This window comes from Brachyhypopomus gauderio, chromosome 18, assembly GCF_052324685.1.
Source record: "Brachyhypopomus gauderio isolate BG-103 chromosome 18, BGAUD_0.2, whole genome shotgun sequence".
In the NCBI taxonomy this organism is placed as follows: Eukaryota; Metazoa; Chordata; class Actinopteri; order Gymnotiformes; family Hypopomidae; genus Brachyhypopomus; species Brachyhypopomus gauderio.
Genome location: NC_135228.1, coordinates 3,222,571 through 3,247,707, shown reverse-complemented (window position 1 = coordinate 3,247,707; position 25,137 = coordinate 3,222,571). Strand labels below are relative to the sequence as shown.

Genomic DNA, 25,137 nt, shown 5'->3' with positions numbered 1-25,137 from the left:
GGGAATCAGCTTTTATGTTCTTCAAACCCGGCCTATAGGAGACTGAAAAGCGGAAAAGGGAGAAGAATAACGCTCACTTGGCCTGGCGAGGATTAAGTCACCTGACTTCCTTTAGGTACTCTAAATTCTTATGTTCCATGTACAAAATAAAGGGATGTTCAGCCCCTTCTAACCAGTGTCTCCACTGCTCTAGGGTGAGTTTTACTGCCAGGAGTTCACGATTACCGGGGCTAACACTTTTTCACATCACTGTATATTATTGATCATACTTCCCCTGTTTACCATTTTATTCACTTATGAGTCTAATATCGCATCTCTTTTATTCTTATTAGTATAATGTATTATTCTGGTTATTGTTACTACTAAGTTGATTACATCCTCAGCTCCAGTATGGTGAGTTAAGGAAGCCTGTTAAGTCATAAATGGCTTCTTCTTTATTCCTAAGTGATGTACCTGTAGGAAACGTATACACTTTTCCATGTCTCTGATATGTAATTTAACTTTTTCTATCTTTGCCATGGTTCTGTATCTTAGTTGTTTCATTGCTTTTGTTTCCAACTGGAGGGAAATGGCTTAATTTTGAATATACATAGGCATGACAGCTAGTCTCTCCCTTCTCAAAACACCCTTTGATCAATACTAAAACTCCATAACCTAGTAAGAAAGCTTAGTTGAAGTGGGAGTCAGAATTAGGAATTGGAAAGAAGTCAAAACATCGCTACAAGAAATGTGCCTGGATTTCCATGAAAACTTCAAACTCAAGGGGATCCAAGAACTAAGTATATGTTTAGCCTATGAGTTTGTTTAAACTCACATGTAGCAAAGTTATCTGGCCTCCTGTGTTCATTTGTAGAGATGGGATTAGTTCAGTCTTCGAAAGAAATTAATACAAATTCTACAGTAGCTCATAAAGACTGTCGAGCAAGCACACCTGTCCAAGTCCATGAAGGACTCAACCAAGTGTACAGTGGTCGGGATCAGACCCGCTCAACTTCACCAAACAGCTGAGTCACTGTGAGTGCTTGATACAACCTCTGAAAGTACACGTGGGTTTATTTTGGACCTCAAAATACTGTGTATTCCTGCACCAGTAGACAGCCATCCAAGCCTGGGAGACTCTCGCCATGAGTAAGGCTCCTTCATTCCTCACATTGTTGACAGCTCCTCAGTAAGGAAAGTCACTATTGGTTGTCCTAAATGTCGCTAGAATAGCTAAATGACGTCATCACCTAATTTGCATAATACGTTTTTGAAGCTGTAAATGAATAACATTGGGAGAGAAAAAAGTGAGTAAAAAACAAATAAATAAATATGTTAGAATTACAAATTAACAACATCTGCTGCCTTTGAAATAGGCAGTCACTTCTCAAAAGAACTACATGACTTTAATGCTTTGTATAAATCATTTTAATTACATAGTTTTTTTTGCTGTGTTGTTAAATTTTAGTATAAGAGTAGCAGTTAGCAGGAATGACTGAGACTGTGTGATTTCTTTTCATGTCTCACTGAAGGCATTTATATTTACATCCTGCTCTGTAAATACGGGGTGGGGAGGCAGCTTTGGGCATGCACAGTTCATTTGCAGTGTGGACGTGGAGCGGTGAGGGTCTGCTCAGAGTGTGAGACTGCACTGAGTGTTGTGGGCCGGGGCTCACGGCAGCACCCACCGGGGCTCATGGCAGCACCCGCCCCAGAGGACAGCAACTGAAGAGCGTGTGTGGCCAGAGTCTCCAAAAGTATCCAATAACACCACAAAAAGTCGCTAGAGGGTCTGAAAAGTCGCTAAATATAGCGACAAAGTCGCTAAGTTGGCAACACTGATTCCTCATGCCGCTTTGATGCCAGTCTGGTTTGCTGCTATTATCATTTATACTCACTATAGGACTAACATCTCTGACCAAGGTAGCGTGATACATACATTTAGCCAGTTCTTAGCTTACAATTCAGACCTAGCTTTCATCTAATTTTAGCACAGATATAAAACATGCCATTATCTTCCACATAATAGTTTCATCTATAAGGCATTTCCCTCCATTTTTATTTACTTGAATCATCGTACCTTTTGGGTTGGTTAACATTGGTTTAAATGGTATGTGGAGTTTTCCATTTCATAGCTAGTTTAACTTTAGTTGGTTTGTCCTTCCTCTGATTCAGTTAATAACTTGATTAACTCTCTGAACCTAAATCAAGTGTCACGTATGGCTACGCCCCCTCTCCTAGCTGTCACTCTGGGTTCCCTTGGTTCTGTTGTCCCTTGCCCGTTAGCCCCGCCCTGCTTGTCTGTCTGCCTGGTTTCTGTCTGTCTGCCACGCCCGTGTCGTAATCGTCCTCAGCTGTGTCTTGTTAGTTCCATGTACTTATAGTCCCTGTGTTTCCCTAGCCCCTTGTCGGTTATTCTTTCTCTTGTGCTTTTGTGATTCATGTGCCCTGTTCCCGGTGTTAATACTCTCTGTTGGTTTATGCTCTGTTCTGTGTTACCCTGCCTGGTTTTGTTTCGTGTCTGTCTTGACTATGCCACTGTACTTGTCTCACTTGGATGGCTCTCCGGTTATGACTCCTGCCTGTGACTTCGACAACGATTATGGAATGTCCTGTAATAAATCTCGCTCTTCTCAGCATTTGTGTCCGTCCCCTCGCTATGCAGCGCGAGCTACGTTACATCAAGTTTTCAACCTTATTGAACGTAACGTAACGTAAGCATATAACGTTAAATTGTTGATATCTATTGATCAATAAAATTTGCACTTATTCAGTAAACCAAATACTGTGGCAAATATATTTCAACCAGTGGTATTGGGTCACTGCACAGACGCTGGGCTTCACTTTTGGAAATGAGACTGATATTTAATCTATTCCAGTTATCAAATACATATTTCCCTGAAATTTCAGGGTGGTGCCCCTTATAATTATATATAATCAATTCATAATCGCTACACATGTGCAGACATACACAAAAAACGTCTGTTATACAGTCAGGCACACACAATAACAGCAACACACATGTACAGACACACGCATTCCTCAAACAACATTTTCAATGTGGTTGATTAGGAAAAAGTATTACAGATGTAATATTGTGACACTGTAGGTGAGAGACAGAGAGAAATAGAAAGAGTGTACTCTTGTCACGTATGGCTATGCCCCCCTCTCCCCGCTGTCACTCCAACGTCTCTGTTCCTCGTGGTTTTGTTATTCCCTGCCTGTTTATCCCGCCCAGCTCGTTGTCTCTGATTCCTCGTTTGTTACCACGCCCCTGTCATCATTGTTTGCACCTGATCCATGTTTGGTGTTCTGTATATATAATCCCTGAGTGTCCCTTGTCCCTTGTCGGTTGTTTTGGATGTTTCATTGTTTCGATTAACCGTAGTGTATTCCTGTTCTTTTGCTCCTTTGCCTGTTGCTCGTGTTTCTGTTTTGTTATACCTGTCTACGCCTGTTTTACGGACTGCCCTCCTGTTATGAACCCGGACTGGCTAAGCGACGACGATTCTGGTATTCCCTTCAATAAATCTCGCTCTTCTCAGCGATTGTGTCCGTCTCCTCGCTCCGGGGCGCGAGCCCCGTTACAACTCTATGTGTGTGAGTTATATTTAATTCTCTCATGCTTAAAATTTACAAGATAATGAAAATTACTTTGTGTATGTGTGTGTGTGAAAGAGAGATACAGTGATAATGTTTTTGTGAGACAGATGCAGGACGTGTGTGAGAGAGAGCTGCAGTTTTGGGGTGTGTATGAGAGAGCGAGTGAAGTGAGGGAGAAGCAACTGTGTATATTTATTTGATTAAGGCAGTGATATTTTGTCTGTGTGAGAGAAATCAGTTGACTGTGTGTGTGTGTGTGTGTTTGAGAGAGAGGGAGAGAGATGGATTTGTTCTGTTTGTGAGTATATAGTAGTGTTCAAAATAATAGCAGTCCAATATGACTAACCAGATTAATCACATTTATTTTGGTATAAATTATATTACCGCATGACAAACAATTTACCAGTTGGGTGCAATAGATTCTTAGAAAGCCAACAGACTCAGCATTCATGATATACATGATATTGAGTCTGTGTATTTGAATAATTATTTGAAAGGGGTGTGTTCAAAATAATAGCAGCATGGACTTCAATTAATGAGGACAATCATTCTGTGAGGAAACGTGTGAATCAGGTGGCCCTTATTTAAGGGTGAAGCCAGCACATGCTGTACTTGCATTTCTCCTTGAAAGCCTAATATATTGTTCAGAAGAGCAGCGAACTTTGATTAAAAAGTTGATTGGAGAGGGTAAAAAGAAGTGCAGACAATAATAGGCAGTTCAGCCAAAATGATCTCCAATGCTTTAAAATGGAGAGCAAAACCAGAAAGACGTGGAAGAAAATGCAACACTACCATTCAAATGGATCATAGAATAGACTCAACCAATGATCAGCTCAGCTCCAGGAGGATCAAAGACAGTCTCCAGTTACCTGTGAGTACTGTGACAGTTAGAAGATGCCTGTGTGAAGCTAATCTATTAGCAAGAAGTCCCCGCAAAGTCCCACTGTTAAAAAAAAAAAGACACGTACTAAAGCAGATACAATTTGCCTAACTGGCCTAAAGAGAAATGGAGGAACATATTGTGGACTGATGAAAGTAAAATTGTTCTTTTTGGGTCCAAGGGCCGTAGAGAGTTTGTCAGAGGACCCCCAAACTCTGAATTCAAACCACAGTACACTCTGAAGACAGTGAAGCATGGTGGAACAAGCATTATGATATGGGCATGTTTCTTTTACTATGGTGTTGGGCCTATTTACCACATACCAGGGATAATGGACCAGTCAGCATATATCAGAATACTTGAACAGGTCATGTTGCCTTATGCTGAAGAGGAAATTCCCTTGAAAAAGATGTTTCAACAAGACCACGCCCCTAAACACACCAGTAAATGAGTAAAGTCTTGGTTCTAAACCAACAAAATTGAGGTTATGGAGTGGCCAGCCCAATCCCCGGACCTTAATCCCATAGAAAACTTGTGGAGTGACATCAAAGATGCCGTTTCTGAGGCAAAACCAAGAAATGCAAATGAATTGTGGGAAATTGTCAAAGCATCCTGGGCTGAAATACCAGTTGGCAGGTGCCAGAAGTTGGTTGACTCTATGCAACACAAATGTGAAGCAGTTCTAAAAAACTGTGGTTAGTCATCGATATTTTAGGTTAGTGATTCACAGGAATGCTAACTCATGAAAAGGGAGTTACATATTTTGAGTTTGTAAAGACAAATGCAGACACTGCTATTTTTTGAACAGCCCAGTGTTCATTTTTTGTTATTTTCTGTAAAGTAGTTTAAAATTATATACATCTCTCTTCATGTTTTAATTTGGAAAATAGTATGCAATATTCCCAGTGCATAGAAATAAAAACTACTATAAAGATTTTTAAACACACTGCTATTATTTTGAACACAACTGTATGTGTAAAGAAGCAATAAGTCAGTAACTCACTGTAGTTTCTCCAGTTTACAGTGTGGATCCTCCAGTAGAGCAGAGAGCTGCTTCACACCCGAGTCTCCTAGTTTATTGTAGTTCAGATTCAGATCTTTCAGGTGTGATGAGGGGTTTGACCTTAGAGCTGAACACAGAGCAGCACAGCCTTCCTCTGGAATACTGCAGCAAGACAGACTGTAGAGAGAAGATAAAAAACTCCTCACACTTACAGCTCAGCACACATACAACATACAGCATACAGACACATTTCTTTATTTCTTTGTCTAAATTGTTGTTGTTGTCATGGTGACCGGTGTCGGCCAGAGGAGGATGGGTTCCCCCCCTGAGTCTTGGTTCCTCTCAAGGTTTCTTCCTCATGCAAAAAAACTAGGGAGTTTTTCCTTGCCACTGTCACCCTTGGCTTGATCACTGGGGGCTAGGACTCGGCACTTGTAAAGCTGCTTTGTGACAACAACTGTTGTAAAAAGCGCTATATAAACAAAATTTGATTGATTGATTGATTGATGAAATATCTCTATTTTTTATCTATGCCAATGCATAGTGGCATAGTGACAACCACTCTGGGCACATGTGCAACACAGTCCCCTAGTAATCACTAGTGTGTGTGTGTTCTAACTGCACAAATGGGTAAATGCAAAAGACACACTTCGATTGGGGTGAAAATCACAGTTAACAAATATGGAACATTTATATTTTACATTTACAATTGACATTTATTTGCAGAGTACAAGCACAACGATGTGTGCGAATACATGGGATTGAGGCAGTTCTTCCAGAGTTTAAAAGATGACATTGTTGTGACCTACTGGATCTGTTTCACATAGACAGTGTTTAAATTGGAATGGTTGTATACGGTACCATGTGTGAGTGTTTTAATCATTGGTCAGCAGATTAAGAAGGGAAGCCTGCCAGTGCAGACTGTCTCCATTCTAATATGCCAGAAGTGTCCAACTCCATTTTCACCGTGGGCCACATCAGCATAATCGTTGTCCACAGAGGGCCATATGTAACTACTCCTTAATGGTAAATAATTCTGAATGTATTACTTAAAGTTACAAATATTCCATATATTTGCATGTAATGTAAAAATGTAATTTGCATGTAATGTAGATGTAAAAAAAATGTTTGCTTGTTGCCCTGTTATTATAACATAAATCCTTTTAATTTGTTTATGAAACCCATATTACATCATCAATCAATGAGCAAACTGTCCAAGTGAATAAAGAAAAATAACATCACATATATCACATTTACTTTGTTCAAAACTTGAAATATCAAATAACTGAATTGCAATTGTGCTTCACAAACGCTCCCTCTGAAAAAGACTTTGAAGCGTGGACGATTTATTCAGCCTCAACAAAGCTAGCTTTTTTTGTCGCATGTGGTTGTGGCTTTTGCGTAAATCTAGACTTAAGACTCACCCATTTAATCAAGCCTTCAGTTAATATTCGCCTTGTAAGGTTTGGGGCTCGGGGGCCCCTGACATTGAGATTTCTGGTAATCTGAGATGTTGATGCTGTCATCCAGCTGTGTCATTGCATCACTAGTTGTGACAATGACTTTATTGGGAAGCAATGTTTCGGTGAGCCCTCATGACTGTGGTCACCTCTGAACTCCTTGCTTTAGTTATGCTGCTATAGATTAGCCTGCGGGAGCCACATGCTAAATCACTGGCGTGGTAGCTATGTATGTTTAAATCAATGGTGGTTTAAATTGATGTCCACACATTGATGTCTGTATTGTTTATCTTTTTGCATGCTTCTACCCAAGACGATTGGATACAAGCACTTGGGAGATGGTCTGGCTTGCTGGTGGATTTACTGATGCCAGGGTTGGATGTGACATTGCCACAAGAGGCCATGCTGATGCTAGCTCCTACCTGAAGCTCACCATCTGCACCGAAGGGACTGTGACTACTTGGCCGGGGAACAAGAACCTTAACTATAACTGTAGAACCACCCAGCGCACCACAGACTTGTGCTAACGGGCCGCCCAATGGAGGATGGGTTCCCTTTTGAGGCTTGGTCCTCCCGAGGTTTCTTCCTAATCCCCACCCTATAGGGAGTTTTTCCTCGCCACTGTCGCCTTTGGCTTGCTCATTAGGGATCTGAACCCATACAATTGTAAACCTGCTTTGTGACAACATGTGTTGTGAAAAGCGTTATATAAATACATTTTAATTTGAATTTGAACACATTCTGTTGCGATAGCAGTTCTTTGGCAATTTGTTGTTTTTCTTGATAGCTAATTTTGGCATACTTAGCTCCGTGTTTAGACTCAAAATGCAGACATAGATTGTACTCTTTGACAACCGCCACCGCTTCATAACACCAGTTTTACTCCTTGAAGCATAAACATGTATTCGCTTTCCCATCTTTCTTGAAACACCCTTCCATCTGCATCGATATTTGTCTTCCTGGAATTTTGGGATCATTATTATCATTATTATCAATTACACTTAGCCTATTGGGAAAATTGCATTGATGTTGAAACACTGCAGTGACTAGATACCGTCACTTCATGGGTAACATAATTGTGGGAAACATAGTTTTTGGTCACTGCATATATTTGACTTCTTTTTTCAGACAATTAGGCTTTTAAAGCTTTCTCGGGCCACATAAAATGACGTTTCGGGCCACATTTGGCCCTCGAGCCTTGAGTTTGACACCCCTGTTCTATGCTTTCTTTTGTTTTTGTTTGTTGTCTCTGGGTTGCTGCAGAGGGGTGGAGTTTTAAGAGTGTATAGAGAGAGGGCTATGTAACGTCCAGCTCCGCCCTCCTTCCCAGTCCCGTGTTGTCTGCCCTAGCCCCGCCTTGTTTCCCCGTTTCCTGGTTTCCCTTCTGTCTGTCACGCCCCTGTCCTCATTGTTTCCACCTGCATCTTGTTTCACTTCCCTGTTTCAGTGTATTTAATCCCCTCTGTTCTATCCCTCGTTGTTAGTCATTGTGTTCGTGAGTACTCCTTTGCCCTGCCTTGTTGACTCCCAGTCTTAGTCTAGTTTATCGTGTGTGCTACGTGTCTGTGCCTTGTTCTATACTCTCTGTGTGTGTGTATCATTCTCTTCCCGTTTCCCTTGCGCCCCGGTCTGGTTCGTTCATCTCCCCGTGCATTCCTTTCTACCCCCCTCTGTGCCTGTTCAGCTCCTTAGTGTTATTTATAGGGATGCACCGAAATGAAAATTCTTAGCCGAAACCGAAAACCGAAAATGAGGAAACCAAGGCCAAAAGCCGAAAACCGAAACACCGAAATAGCCTACATTATGCCAATTATTAGTAGCATTGGATTTATGGCTAACCTCACTAAAATCAAGGCATTGCTATTCAAAGAATAAATCAACTACAAAATTTGATTTGTAAATATTTATTTAGCACTGACATTACAGTAATGCATATTATAAAATAAAATTAGTGGTGGGCCGTTAACGGCGATACCGCTGACAACGGCCGACCACTAATTAAATTAAACTCGCTTGCAGACCGTTTTTATCTGAGAGGATAAATATATGTATTTTATACGAGTTAAATTTAGTTATAACTGACTGGCCTGAAAGATAAATATAAATTCTCTCATAAAAACGTGATGTGAGTTGCAACAACATTAAACAGCTCAGGTAAACACGCTTCTGAGAAATGTCGTCTGCTCGGCAAAACATAACGGGGCTCCATGTGCTCTATTAGCCTACGAAATCCCACATCCTCTACGACAGAGAACGGCTGATCGTCTAAGGCAACGAGTTCCATAATTTTTGGTGTCATGTCTTTTGCCTCGGCGCCATCACTGGAAAACTTTTTTGCTAGCTTTATCCAAATAAGCGCATGCAGGTGGCGATTTTTGTTTGCGTCATCACAGCACATTGTTTCGGCCGTGTTGTTTCGGTGATGAAAGTATTTCGGCCGAAAACCGAAAATGCAAATTTAAGCCATTTCGGCCGAAAATTTTCGGTGGCCGAATTTTCGGTGCATCCCTAGTTATTTATCAGTTATCTTGGTTACTCCTGTCGTTTTCCATTGTGTGCTTCCCATATTTCGGTTTAGTGTTTCTGGTTAAAGTGTTCCTGTTTAGTTTAAGTCTTCGTTTCTTGCCTAGCCCCCCGTCTGATGTCTCTGAGTGTTTATGTTCATTGCGTCCATTTAATTCTTTGTCTAGTTTGAGTACTGTATATTTTTTTGGTGTTATTCTTGTTAGTAGAGTTTTGTCTTTGTAATGGTTATGCTTAGTTTCTCTAGCTTATTTATTCTGTTAGTCTTGCTGTCGCTTGTATGTTCCCTCTAACTCGTATCTCAAGCCGGGTTTCCATCCAAACCTTTCGAAAAAATAATGCGGAATTTCCAAGTTTCAGCAGAAAAAAATGCGAATTAAGCCTTGTTTCCATTAATTACAGTTATGCAAATAAACGTTAGATCACGTGAGAGGACGCCAAACAATAGTGGTTTTACGTCCATCTGGCAGTTACGCATTTTTGCACTTTGAGGTTTTGAAACATTTTTTTCTTTAGTAGTTAAATTCAATTTTTGCTCTCTCCAGAACTGTTTTTGTATGCATTTGCCATCTTTACATCGCGATTCTGTACAGAACCACATGACTTGAGGCATGATACGTCATCGTTTATGCGAAAAACCCTTTTCCATTCAGTTTTTCCGAATTTTGGCGATGCGATAGTCTAACTTTTCCGCCTCCTCCTAGCGTAAAAATCTTTTTGTGATATTTGGGGCTTTTTTCGAATTTTGGTCTTTTTCCATCCAGCTTTTTTCATGCGCATTTTCAAAATGCGCAAAAACTCGTGGATGGAAAACCCTCTTCAGATTACTTGGTTGTTTTCTTTTGTTTCGTCCGTTGTCTGCCTCTTTCAGACAACCTGCAATCGCCACCTGCATTTGTGTCACGCCTACCCAGTTGAAACTTTACAGGCTGCATGTCTTTGAATGGGGGTGTTTTGTGGAGTGAATCATTGCGTAGAATGATTGAGTGAAGGGATTTGTAAGCTTGTAGTGAGTGATTCTACTTTGTATTTTAAGAAACATTTCATGGTGTGATATAGTGCCACCACAGGTAAAGAGTGTAGGCTGGGCTGAGTAAGGAGACGACATTACTTCATTTCCTCACTCTGGTGTGGCTATGGCCTCGTGAGCAACAGTAATAGTAATGTATTAATATTTATCTATATATATTTATCGACGTTACTTTTATGCCAGAACTGTTTCTTGTTCTCTGTGTGAATCGGAGGGTTGTCTCGCCTGGAAGAGTAAGAGAATCAATGAATGTGACATATTTTGTCAATTGTGATTTTTATACCCCAATCGAAATTTGTCCTCTGCTTTTAACCCATCTGTGCAGTCAGAACACACACACACACACACTAGTAATTACTAGGGGGCTGTGGATCACACGTGCCCAGAGCGGTGGGCAGCCCTAGCCCGGCGCCCGGGGAGCAGTTGGGGTTAGGTGCCTTGCTCAAGGGCACCTCAGTCATGGCCTTAGGTCTGAGAATCTAACCCACGACCTTCCGGTCACAAGACAAGTTCCCTAACCGCCAGGCCATGACTGCCACCAAGGCTGATTAATCAGCAACTCACTATAGTATCTCCAGTGTACAGTGTGGATCCTCCAGTAGAGCAGAGAGCTGCTTCACTCCTGAGTCTCCTGGATTACTGTAATTCAGATTGAGCTCTCTCAGGTGTGATGAGGAGTTTGACCTCAGAGCTGAACACAGAGCAGCACAGCCTTCCTCTCTAATACTGCAGTCAGACAGCCTGCAGAGTGAAGGAGAAAAACTCACACTGACGGCTCAATACAAACACACATGAATGTACAGACACACTTAAGAGAAAAAAGAGGAGTGTGTGTGTGTGTGTGTGTGTGTGTGTGTGTGAGAGAGAGAGAGAGAGAGTGAGCGAGAGAGAGAGACAGAGAGAGAATATAGTGGTAATGTGAGTGATAGATATATAGATGAGGATGTAACTAGAAATTGTGATAATCAAATTGTGTATGTCTGTATGCAATAAATGTATGTGTATGAAGAGCTAGTAAGTCAGTAACTCACTGTAGTTTCTCCAGTGTACAGTGTGTATCCTCCAGTAGAGCAGAGAGCTGCTTCACTCCTGAGTCTCCTGGTTTATTTTTGTTCAGATAGAGATCTCTCAGGTGTGATGAGGGGTTTGACCTTAGAGCTGAAGCCAGAGCCGCACAGCCTTCCTCTGTAATATTGCAGTCAGACAGACTGTAGAGAGAAAGAAAAACTCCTCACACTTGCAGCTCAGCACACATACAGTACATGTGCACACACAGCGGGTATTTCCAATAACCTAGTGAACTGTCTAAATAGCCACTGTTAATGTAGGCAACTGTTTAAGTAGACGGCACTTTAACCGACATCCATCCTCATAAGGCAGATTATTGACACGCTTTAGTTAAAGAACAATTGCATCATGGCTTATTCAGATGATCAATATACAGGTGCTGGTGATTAAATATGAATATCATGAAAATCAGCAATTCCATTTAAACAGTGAAACAGTAGAGAAAGACAGAATATGTAAGTACAAGGGTTACATAAACAGACTACATGTTACAAGGGTTTTAGCTGTGGCAAAATCAACTGCAATAAAAATAATAGTGCAATGACAATAAGTACATTAAATAATAATTTAACAAAATGCCACCTTTTAGTAATTTGCATAGATATTGTGCAAGTATAGTTATAAAAAACAATAGGATCAGAAATAAGACATTACTGCATTAAGTTGCATAACCGATACAGCTGGTTGTGTAAAGATGTGTTCAGGTTTATAGAGGAACCTACTGAATGACTGCGTGGGAATGAGGCGGTTAGCTGAGAATAAGCATTTAGTACTTGCAGGCTTGCAAGCTAAACAGTGAGCTATAGTGGCTGTGTATTGTAAACGGTATCATATAATTCTTTGGTGGCACTACAAAATGTTAATGGGAAACACAAGCTGATGCTCAGTGTTTGAGTCAGTTGAGTCAGACATAATGAGCTCTATCATGTAGTTACATCTAGGTCAGGGGTACTCAACTGGCGGAACGCAGTCCTGTCCGGACCCAATCTCATTCCTGATTAACAGGATACGGACCAAAAAAAACCCAGAGCATTTATTTCAGGGCTATTGAAAAAACACTCCATCATGTGTGTTACATTTGCCACCCCTGCTCAACAACTTACGTTCACCCCCCCCCCCGCTCAACAACTTGCGTTCGCCCACCCCCGCCGCACCGGACCTCAGGTCACAGGTATCTGCCAAAATTGGACCGCGGACAAATTTAGTTGAGTACGCCTGATCTAGGTGATTGGTGTGAGTTCCTGGATGATGTGAGTTGAGGTGAGGGGTGTGTGTGGAAGAGTTTGAGTAATGGAGATGGTGAGACAGCAGGGGAGATGACTTTGTTGAGAGATGGAGAGATGGAGCTCATTTCAGCTCACTGGCTCTGTCCAAACCCATTTGTTTGCTGTTTTGTCTTGAGGTCGGTGATCTGCTTCATGCAAGCTCACACCTTCTTTGCATTGTTCTCCTTCTTCTTCCATCTTGAAGTCTCCTTCTACTGGATGTTTGTCTTCATTCTCACCTTCACATTCAGTCTCGCCTCCTTCTGGATACTCCTCAGAAGCTCTATGTTCTTCATTATGAAAAGTTATATTTTCTTGTTTAATAGTTCCACTGGGTCTTTGGTGATTTCATGGTTTGTTGTTGGAAAACAATAAACCTCCCTGACAGGAACAATAATTGTGGGGGGGGGGGGGGGGGGGGAATAAGTATTATATCGCGAACGATCGATCGCCAGTAGATGGCGAATTAGTAATTCGTGTGAAGACAGTCAAATGCGTGTTTTCCACTACGCCGGTTTTAAAAGTATTAGCAGCTCGCTAGGCCTGTAAACAAACAGCACACCACGAAGATGTAACCGGGCCACAGCACAGACAGTTTGTGCAGGTGAGCGCGCGGACCGGCTGGGGAGCTGCATGAAACCAGGCAAAGTTGGCCACTCCTGGTATAGACATTGTATGGCACAGGTGAGACCAGACGCCGTCGTGACTGCTCCGCTCAGACTATGCTTTATAATAGCTGTTTATTTAGTTTTTCTTAGTAATTTTACCACTCCGTCACTGGCACTGATCACATACGACTTCAGTACACTTTTGGAAATAAAAACCAGGTCAATTTACCTTTTCTCTGAGGACTTGCGCGATAGCTCGACTTGGCCAAAAGATATCCTCCGGAGTGAGGACTCGAACAACAATGGAGACGAAGACGAACCGCCTCATAGAAAGCGCAGGAAGAAACACAGAGGGAGACACGCCGGTGTTCGAAACAGACTACGAGAGAGTGCACATCATCCTCCTCTGCCCAGTATTCTGCTCGCCAATGTACAATCGTTGGATAACAAGCTGGACGACATCAGGGCTCGAGTCAGCTTCCAAAGGGACATACACGACTAACATTCTTTGTTTCACGGAGACATGGCTCACTCCTACCATTCCAGACCATGATATACTACCTGCTGAAAATTTATCCTTGTTTTGCATGGACAGAACAGCGGATTCTGGAAAATCTAAAGGTCTGGAGGTGTGTGTTTCATGACCAACAACAAATGGTGTGATCCTAAGAATATATCGGTTTTGTCATGCTCCTGCTCACCAAATATGGAGCACTTGGCTATTCTCAGTCGCCCTTTCTACCTGCCTCGCGAGTTTACCTCATTCATCACTATAGCCGTTTATACTCCACCACAGGCGGACACGGACATTGCTCTAGCCTCACTACATGATGTCGTAAGTGCCCACTACGCTAAACACCCGGACACTGCGCTCATTGTAGCTGGTGATTTTAACAAAGCAAACCTTAAGAGAGTTATGCCCAACTTGCATCAGCATGTAGCTTGTGCAACGAGAGGATCAAGTACACTGGACCACTGTTACACCCCATTCAAGAATGCCTATAAAGCCATCTCTCACTCGGCTTTTGGAAAATCAGACCAGGCTGCCATTTTCCTCATGCTGGAATATAAACGAAGACTAATAATAATAATAATAATTCTTTATTTTTGTATAGCACTTTTCAGGAACCCAAAGACGCTTACATTTAAGAGTAGCAGAACAGACAAATGGAAACAAAAAAAGCACAAGCAACAGACAATGAGAATAAAGCTGAAAATGGGAAGAGGTCATGAAGTATGGTAACATATTTGGAGCTGATGATAGAGTAAAGTAAAGTAGACCAGTATATGTGGAGTCGACGGTAGTGTAGGGGTTTAGAGTCAGGTATTGAAGGTAAGGGGAGTGTTATAGGCCAGTGCAAAGAGATATGTTTTTAAGTTTGTTTTGAAAGTGGAAAGAGAAGCAAAATGTTTAACTGGAGAAGGGAGGGAGTTCCAGAGTCAAGGTGCCATTCGAGAGAAAGCTCGGTGACCAAAACCTTGGAGGTGGAATGTAGGGGTTGTTAGTAGTCCAGCAGAGGAAGACCTGAGAGAGCGAGATGGTTCGTAGGGAATAAGAAGATCAGATAAGTAAGAAGGTGCAAGATGGTTTAGGGCTTTGTAGGTCAGAAGAAGGACTTTGAACTGAATACGGTATTTGACAGAGAGCCAGTGGAGACTTTGAAGGACGGGGGTGATGTGGTGACGTGCACAAGTGTGGGTGAGGAGCAGAGTTCTGAACTATCTGGAGTTTATGGATGGAGGAAGAACTGATACCGGCTAGGAGTGAATTACAGTAGTCAAGACGACTGGAAATGAAAGCGTGAATAAGAGCCTCAGCAGCAAACTGAGAAAGAGATGATCTGATTTTAGCAATATTACGGAGGTGAAAAAATGAAATTCTAACGACAGAGTTAATGTGAGCAGTGAAAGATAGGGTGGAGTCAAAGATGACACCCAGATTTCAGATCAGAGGGGACGGGGAGATAGAAACATCATCAATGTGGAGGGTGAAAGGAGGAGTTTTATTGAGGGTTGATTTGGATCCAATAAGAATGAGTTCAGTTTTATCACTGTTGAGCATAAGAAAGTTATGTTTCATCCAGTTCTTGATTTCAGAGAGACAGGACTCTAAGACATCCAAAAGATATCCTCCGGAGTGAGGACTCGAACAACAATGGAGACGAAGACGAACCGCCTCATAGAAAGCGCAGGAAGAAACACAGAGGGAGACACGCCGGTGTTCGAAACAGACTACGAGAGAGTGCACATCATCCTCCTCTGCCCAGTATTCTGCTCGCCAATGTACAATCGTTGGATAACAAGCTGGACGACATCAGGGCTCGAGTCAGCTTCTAAAGGGACATACACGACTAACATTCTTTGTTTCACGGAGACATGGCTCACTCCTACCATTCCAGACCATGATATACTACCTGCTGAAAATTTATCCTTGTTTTGCATGGACAGAACAGCGGATTCTGGAAAATCTAAAGGTCTGGAGGTGTGTGTTTCATGACCAACAACAAATGGTGTGATCCTAAGAATATAATGGGTGGATTTTGAAGTGACTTGGTACTGAGGTAAATCTGGGTGTCATCTGCATAAAAATGAAAGTCCAGATTATAGCGATGCAATATGTGTCCAAGGGGAAGGATGTACAATTTGCAGATGATACAGTGGTGCTAATCTCCAACAATGATGAGAAGGCCTACCTGTGTGAGGTGGAAAAACTGTCATCATGGTGTGGAGTCAACAACCTGGAGATGAATGTATCCAAGACCAAGGAGATGGTAGTTGACTTTAGAAGGGAGAAGAGGAGGACTTCATACACACCTCTCCAGATCAATGACACTCCAGTTGAGAAAGTGAGTAGCTACAAGTACCTCAGAGTCCACATCTCTGAGGACCTGACATGGTCCACACACATCTCCACCCAGATAAAGAAGACGAGGCAACGCTTGTACCATCTCAGGAGGCTAAAGAAATTCAAGATCTCCACAGCACTGCTAAAACTCTTCTTTTCTGCCACCATTGGGTCTGTTCTTTTTGGTAACATCACTACCTGGTTTGGTAACTGCAACGCCCAGGACAAGAAAGACCTCCAAAGAGTGATGCGCTGCTCTGAGCGCATCACCAGGACTGTACCAAAACCTCAGGACATTTACTCCAGGCGGTGCAGAGTATCTGGCAAACGCATCAGTAAGGACATTCACCACCCAAACCATAGTCTGTTTGAATGGTTACCCTCAGGGAAACGTCTACGCTCCATCAGGGCCAGAACTGAGAGGCTGAGGAGGAGCCTTTACCCTCAGATCATTCGGACACTAAACACACCAGATACACATAACACACATACTCCATTCCATTCTATTCTGTTCTTCATCAGACACACAACCACCTTATCAGTCACACAGTCACTTATAGATTCATTTATATGTACATGGTAGATTTATTTATTCTCTTTTCACTTCTATAGTTTATATTTAGTATCTTATAAATACTGTAATATTTTATTACATTTTATTTTATTTTTACTGATGAATAGTCTAGGAACAGTCACATATTAATTTCACTTTGTATCTTGTATCGCAACAATTTATACATGTGACAAATAAAGAATCTTAATCTGAATTTACTTAGTCAGTAATGCAGTTTGTCTGTCAGAACGGGGGATTTAGGAAACCCTGCGGATTTATGTTAGTGGACCCAAAAGCCTTGTCCGTGCAATAAGCAACACTACAAGTGTGAGAAAACCAAACTACTCGCGGAGAATATTCAGCACGGTTAACAGGGAGAACAGAAAGCAATCGCGGAAATAATCAGCGCATATAACAGGGGAGAACAGAAAGCAATCACAGAAATAATCAATGCGGAAAACACAGGAGAACAGAAATATTCGCAGAATGAAATTAACGCGAAAACCAAACAAAACCAAAGAGAAACAAAGGACGCCAGGGGAAGGAAATGGCTGGCTGGCAAATGCCACAAAGAACAAAAAACCCTTCCCAAAAACCAAAACCATTTTGGGAAGGGAAAAATTACAGTGGGAGGAAAACTTGAGAGAGGACAGGGAGCGGCGCAGGAGGTAAGTACTCAAAGAGACAGTATAACAAAAACAAAAAACCTCATACAAGAATGAGGCAAGGTGGCGAGACACCTTGTCGTGACAACAGAGAGAGCAGGGCTGGAGATTGGCAACAAAGAAGGCAGACATCTCAGCGGTGAGACACTGCATCTGTCTCACTAATAAACCCAGGACAAGGGTGCAGGCCCTCACCGCTGATTGGCCTGAGGTCTGGCTCGTGGGCTCCTCCTAGTGGCTACAGAAGGACCCGCCCTGGGGCCCTGACATTGTCATTTTGATTACGTCCTCACCAGCTGATTCACCTAACAATCCCCAGTTAGTTGTCTCAAAGCAAACCTGCAGATTTATGTAAATGCAGAAGCTGTATGTGTTTATAGGTGAGATGACCCACTTTCTCCATTGTTCTACTGTAACGATTCACGGGGCGGGGAGATAGCAGGAGTGACGCAAGTGCAAGATTGGACTAGTTTAATAAAGAAACAAGAAACAGACTAGACAGACAAAACTATCAGGTACACTAACATTAGCTTAACAGAAACATCAAACAACAAGACGGCAAAAAACTGAACAACAACACAGAGAGGAAAACTATCAAATACAACGAGACCAAACGGGAAGCTGAAAACAGACACAGAGTACAACTGAGACATTTAACGGACACAGAAAACACATACGGTGAGGTAAATCAGAGTGAGGGCAAGGAAGACAGAGGGATGCACTTACTAACAATGACCGACACGGAGGACTGAAACAGAAGGGAAGATATACACTGAACAGGGGAGTGAAACGAGGTTCAGGTGTGGGCACTAAAGACGGGGGCGGAACAGACAGCACAGAACCGGGGAACTAGGCGGGACCAGGGAGGAGGGCGGAGCTGGACGTAACATCTACATACTGCTTGAAATATATCAAATAAATTTTAATTCTCACTCAAGGAAGATAAAATTAATATTGAAAGAAAATATTAACAACAAGAAAATTAACTGCAGAAAAACCTCAAATAAGAAATAAATAACTGCTATAACCGACTGTCTACTCTATGGTGCCACTTCACATTATGCAGTCTTATTACCCATAATTCCACACCCATGTAACTGACTAACACTGCATGCACCAAGATATGGTGCTATTGCCGTTTGTAAAAGGAATTTATTTTGATCAACGGCTCTGAAAAAACTTGGAACACTGCCAACTGACTCACTAGTTGTTCACAGGAACAAACACTGCATTTCAACAACTGGGAAATTGACCTGTTAATCATGCAGCTTCATTCAAATTCAGATTCAGAAAGCATGATGAGTTAAAGACATAATTGAACGTGTATGGACCAAGATGAATATAACTACTTTAATTATAATAACTAGTTATATTTAACTTGTCACTAGGAGGTTTGACCTTATGGGCCATTATGGGTCATATACAGAAGGCTGAACCCACTGGAACATGCATTTCATTATGCATTTTTGAAATGAATTGAAAGGGCTGAGTGTAAGCAAAAAAGTGTAAGCTGGTCCTGAGTGTGTCTGCCCATCCCCCAGCTGCATTGTTGTGCAGGGGACATGTATAAGGTGAGAGAGGCAGTCAGAGGGCCTGGCTGAGAGCAGCAGCTACAGAGGACATGATGTAAGTTTAGAAATATATACAATAAAATTGAAATGTTCTCACCAGAGCACTCACATACATCCACTCTAGATGCCACCCCCTCATTTGGGGAGAAAACTACACTATTGCGGCTATTGCCCAATTTAGTGACCCGATTTTGTTTCTCTTTATTTTTGTTCTCCCACTTAGAAATCATGGAGGGGTCTGAAATTTTCATCTTAGATGCATGTCCTCTATTTGAATATTTTATTGTCTGAGTGAAAGAGAAACAAAATGGGGTCACTAAAGTGGGGAACAGCCACAATACTTTAGCTTTCTCCTCAAATGAGGGAGTAGCAGACTGGGTGGATGACTGGGACTGGGTATGTGAGTGCAGCTGGGGGATGAGCAGACACACTCAGGAGCAGCTTAGTCTTTTTTTGAGGTGGATCAACACAATTTGGTTATTTTTTCAGAACTGTCATTTTGAACCCACTTATCTTTTTTAAAAGAAAAACATTACAATTTTTTTTTAGAAAAACTTTTACATATTTCTTGAAACAGATTGTATGTTTTGCAAACTATATGTACATTTGGCAAAATGACCTGGATAATGCAGCACAACATCATGGATCATCAGCAAAAGGTCCCTCTCTCAAAACACTTCACGTATGCTTCAAAACAAAATGTGTTTTACACAAATTGACTTAGACACAAATGCTTCTGGTCATTACTCACAGTTGTACCTGGCTGAAAATTTCAAATTCTCTGTTAAATAATTCATTGTTTATGCTTTGTTGCTCAGATAAAACTAAACTAAATACAATATATATGATTATAGTGATAATTATTTTGGGAAGCTCCCCCAGTGCAGTAAAATGTTTATGGATAAAAATACTCACACAGCTTTTCTGGATTCTGTGATCACTGGCAGCAGTCTCAGTAGACATTTCTCTGATGGGTCATATTTACTCAGATCAAACTCATCCAGCTCATCTTCTGAGTCCAGCAACACAAACACCAGAGCTGACCAATGAACAGGAGAGAGACTGGCTCCATGAAGACAACTGTTAACTCCTCTTCTCAGGTATGTTTGAACTTCCTGCACTAGAGAATGATCGTTCAGTTCATTCAGACAGTGGAACAGATTGATGGATTTCTCTGGAGAGAGATTCTCATTGATCTTGTCCTTGATGTACTTGACTGTTTCCTCTTTGCTGAGAGAGCTGCTTCCTGTCTGTGTCAGTAGACCTCGTAAAAGAGTCTGATTGGACTTCAGTGAGAGACCCAGAAGAAAGCGGAGGAAAAGGTCCAGGTGTCCATTCTTACTCTGTAAGGCCTTGTCCACTGCATTCTTAAGGAAGTCAGACCTGGTTGAACTTCTCGTGAAAAATCCAAAGAATCTAGATGATTGAGGTCCTAGGACATCTGTGTTGTTGCAGATGAAGGAGATAAATGCATATAAAGCAGCCAGAAATTCCTGAACACTCAGATGCACAAAGCTGAACACCTTCCCTAAGTGCAGCACAGACTCCTCTGTGAAGATCTGGGTACACACTCCTGAGTACACCGACACTTCTTTGTCATCAATGCCACACTCTCTCAGGTCTTCCTCATAGAAGATCAGGTTGCCCTTTTCCAACTGTTGGAAAGCCAGTTTTCCCAGTGCCAGAATTGTCTTTCTAGTCTGGTCAGGATCAGGGTCAGATTTACCATGGTACTTTTTGCCCTTGTGTTTGATCTGATAGATCAGGAAGTGTGTGAACATCTGAGTCAGAGTCTTGGGGATCTCTCCACTCTCTGTTTCACCCAACTGTCTCTCTAGAACAGTGGCTGCAATCCAACAAAAGACTGGAATGTGGCACATGATGTAGAGGCTTCTCGATGACTTCAGGTGTGAGATGATTTCATTAGCCAGACGCTGGTCACTGATTCTCTTCCTGAAGTACTCCTCTTTCTGAGAGTTATCAAATCCTCGTACCTCTGTTACCAGCTGAACACACTCAGGAGGGATCTGATTGGCTGCTGCTGGTCGAGAGGTTATCCAGAGGAGAGCAGAGGGAAGCAGATTCCCCTTGATGAGGTTTGTCAGCAGCACATCCACTGAGGTCGACTCTTTTACATCCCACAAACTCCCATTGTTGTGAAAATCAAGAGGAAGTCGACACTCATCCAAACCATCAAAGATGAAAATGACTTTGGAAGCATCACAGTCTATTATCTGTAATTGTTTTGTTTCTGGGAAAAAGTGATGAATCAGATCCATCAGACTGAACTTTTTCTCCTTTATTAAATTCAGCTCCCTAAAAGCAAGTGGAAATATAAGGAGGACACCCTGATTGGATCTTCCTTCAGCCCAGTCCAGAACGAACTTCTGCACAGAGACTGTTTTCCCAATTCCAGCAACTCCTTTAGTCAGCACTGTTCTGATGTGTTTGTCTTTAAAGAGGTCATTACAGTTGATGGGTGTGTCCTGTGTTGCTGGTCTCCTGCATGCTGTCTCAATCTGTCTCACCTCATGTTCATTATTGACCTCTCCACTCCCTCCTTCTGTGATGTAGAGCTCTGTGTAGATCTCATTCAGAAGGACTGAGCTTCTATGATGTGAGATTCCTTCATCAACAATTTTAAATTTCTTCATCAGCTTGTTTTTTAACTTTTGCTGATTTACAGAGATGACCTCTAAAATCAGAATGTGGAATAAACAGAATAATTAGTCTTTACTTTAGTTAATAAAACTTTAGTTATTATCTTTGATATCAGTCAATATTTTAAAATACGCTGCCTGAACAAGAGGATGAAATGTAGGTTGCAAGTGCTGTCATAAAGCCATATATCAGTATGTCCACTTCTCCACATCTCCACCAGAGGTCCCTGTCTCTTGATGTCACCAGCTCCCTGTCACCAACTACTTGTTCACCTTTGTCTTATCACACGAGTAGTCCTTCTGTTTGAAGCCTGGTTTATACTTGACGCGTCGTGAGCGGTGCGAGGGTCCGTGCGGCGAAAATGACGTAATCGCTGTGGCTCCGCACGTGCGCGAGGGCCTCGCGCGCTGTCGATTCGCGAGGTTGTGCACCTCTCGAATTTTGTAACTTCACACGTGCCACGCCTCAGTGCAATGAACAAAGTCATGTTTGCAGGGTTCATACACCTTTAAAAGTTGGAATTAAAGCACTTGTACGTCACCTTCAAGGTCCAGTTCAATATTTCCCAGCACGTTAAACTTAATTAAGTTAAATATTTATACATATACTCGAAATTATTCGAAATAATTTGCTTTTAATCACATTATTTAATGGTGGTTTATTTTCACCCAATCTTAACTTCTTCACGTTCTCTCATGTTTCGTCCTGGAATTACAAGAGGCTCGTATTTGTTAACGTAATACAAGAGAACTGTTCAGTCAGACAGATATTTGTTGTGAAATGAAGTAGTTACAATTTCAAGCATTTTAAAGTACTTTAGCCTAAATTCCAGCACTTTCAAAACTGAAACACAAAGCAACATTAAAATTCGTCATAAATGTTCCTTCATCTGTTTTTGAGGGGTGTTTCTTTATACTACCACATATCGTTTCGGAGAACACTGCACGCGGAAAGTATAAACGCTTCCACCGTTCGCGCAGGGTGGGCAAGGTGGGCGGAGTCACGCGCTACGGTCATTCGCGAAAGTATAAACCAGGCTTAAGGCAGTAGTCACTTTCGTTCAATGCAAACTGACCTCATAGCCTGCATACAAAGTTGCTCATGTTCTGCTCTGTGTTTGTCAATCTGTGTTTGTCTACTTTGAGTCATTAGACCATGACTCCGATCTCTTACTGGTCTGTAGTGTGTTAGTGAGGTCTGTCTGGTTCATGACCCAGAGCTCTTACTGGTCTGTAGTGTGTTAGCAAGGTCTGTCTGGTTCATGACCCAGATCTCTTACTGTTCTGTAATGTGTTAGCGAGGTCTGTCTGGTTCATGTTCCTCAGGACGTGCAGTGTGATCTTCAGCGCCCCCTCTTTGACACTGCTGTGATCCTCCTCATCCTCCACCTCTCCCCCAGAGCATGCTGGGTAATCTGGACTCAATATCTTCTTAAACCTTTTCAGCTCCTTCTTCACCAGAGAGATGACTTTGTGCTCCAACTCCTGGTAATGAATAAATACCAACAGACAATCAGAAAAAAACACAATCTTACAGACTGAGATTGTATTATGGTTTTATTATATAATTTATAACACTTAGCAAATAATTGGCAACACATGCACACACAGGTGTACCTTGAATATGGATTCCACATGGCTTCTGTAGGAGAGCGCTGACTCCTTTTGTACACTGTGAACAAACAGAACATTATGTTTTAATGGCAAACATGTAGCACATTCAATCACCAACAACACAACCCATTAAAGACAGCAACAGATAGTGTACAGTGCAGGCTGGATGAACTGATTTAATCCCCTAAATCAGTGTTCCTCACCCCAGTGCTGGATGAACTGATTTAATCCCCTAAATCAGTGTTCCTCACCCCAGTGCTGGATGAACTGATTTAATCCCCTAAATCAGTGTTCCTCACCCCAGTGCTGGATGAACTGATTTAATCCCCTAAATCAGTGTTCCTCACCCCAGTGCTGGATGAACTGGGAGTGAAGACCACTGTCCTAAACCAGGTGGTCATCCTTACCTCTCCTCACCACCACACCCTCCTTCTTTGAATTCATAAGGAATGTCCATTGAGAAGTCACTCTTCATGGACACACAGCTGGGTTCTGGTGAGTCTGATTTCTTTCTCTGAATCAGACTAAAAACATTTGAGGAAAGATGTTATTAAAACCTCCATCTCTTTGTTCTCTCTTACACTTGTGCACTCGTGTCTTCTTTAACTCTACTATCTCCATCTGTGTGTTCCCTTAAACTCATGTATCCCTCTTCTCCTTACTTCTTCCTCTTTTGTAAAGCTTAGAATGAGAATGTTACTTTTTCTTGTTTTCAATAGTCACAGAACTCTCACATACCCTACATCATACCCTAAATTATAGTTTTATAGATAATCAAAGTCCCTACATCATCCTTACCAGAACTCAGTAGAACTGTCTCCCTCTCTGAAGTGTTCTTGAGGTCCCAGTGACTGGTCATTCTTCATGGACACACAGCTGGGTTCTGGTGAGTCTGATCTCTTACCCTGAATCAGACTACAACAAAATCACATCTTAATGTTTCAGATTAGTGTACTTGATGAAACTGTAATGCATCTTCACCAGTTTCCTTCACTGATGGTTCCATCCTGACATCTGCAGCTCCACAGAAACACCCACTTACACACAACAGCATTCATGATTTACACACAGTCCCACTGTTCTTTCACCTCTCTCCTTTCTGTGTGTGTGTGTGTGTGTGTGTGTGTGTGTGTGTTATTCTCACCTCTCTCCTTTCTGTGTGTGTGTGATTGTGTGTGTGTTATTTTCACCTCTCTCCTTTCTGTTTGTGTGTGTGTGTGTGTGTTATTTTCACCTCTTCCCTTTCTGTGTGTGGGTGTGTTATTCTAACCTCTCTCCTTTCTGTGTGTGTGTGTGTGTGTTATTCTAACCTCTCTCCTTTCTGTGTGTGTGTGTGTGTGTTATTTTCACCTCTCTCCTTTCTGTTTGTGTGTGTGTGTGTGTTATTTTCACCTCTCTCCTTTCTGTGTGTGTGTGTTATTCTAACCTCTCTCCTTTCTGTGTGTGTGTGTGTGTGTTATTTTCACCTCTCTCCTTTCTGTGTGTGTGTGTGTTATTTTAACCTCTCTCCTTTCTGTGTGTGTATGTGTGTTATTTTCACCTCTCTCCTTTCTGTGTGTGTGTGTGTGTGTTATTTTCACCTCTCTCCTTTCTGTTTGTGTGTGTGTGTGTGTTATTTTCACCTCTCTCCTTTCTGTGTGTGTGTGTTATTCTAACCTCTCTCCTTTCTGTGTGTGTGTGTGTGTTATTCTAACCTCTCTCCTTTCTGTGTGTGTGTGTGTGTGTTATTCTCACCTCTCTCCTTTCTGTTTGTGTGTGTGTGTTATTTTCACCTCTCTCCTTTCTGTGTGTGTGTGTGTTATTTTAACCT

The 25,137-nt window shown here is 41.9% G+C and overlaps 1 protein-coding gene across 5 annotated transcripts in view; it reads right to left on the bottom strand.

Moving 5' to 3' along the window:
* LOC143481739 (NACHT, LRR and PYD domains-containing protein 12-like) overlaps nt 1-25,137 on the bottom strand; it is a 92,006-nt gene that overhangs the window by 53,914 nt on the left and 12,955 nt on the right. For all 5 annotated transcript variants that reach the window (XM_076979858.1, XM_076979862.1, XM_076979860.1 and 2 more), the window contains exons 4-11: nt 24,126-24,242; nt 23,735-23,851; nt 23,331-23,385; nt 22,994-23,198; nt 19,969-21,748; nt 11,510-11,686; nt 11,043-11,219; nt 5,466-5,642 (exon numbers count right to left, since the gene is read on the bottom strand). In XM_076979858.1, coding sequence (XP_076835973.1) covers nt 5,466-5,642; nt 11,043-11,219; nt 11,510-11,686; nt 19,969-21,748; nt 22,994-23,198; nt 23,331-23,385; nt 23,735-23,851; nt 24,126-24,242 — 2,805 coding nt within the window. The remainder of the gene's footprint in view (nt 1-5,465; nt 5,643-11,042; nt 11,220-11,509; nt 11,687-19,968; nt 21,749-22,993; nt 23,199-23,330; nt 23,386-23,734; nt 23,852-24,125; nt 24,243-25,137) is intronic.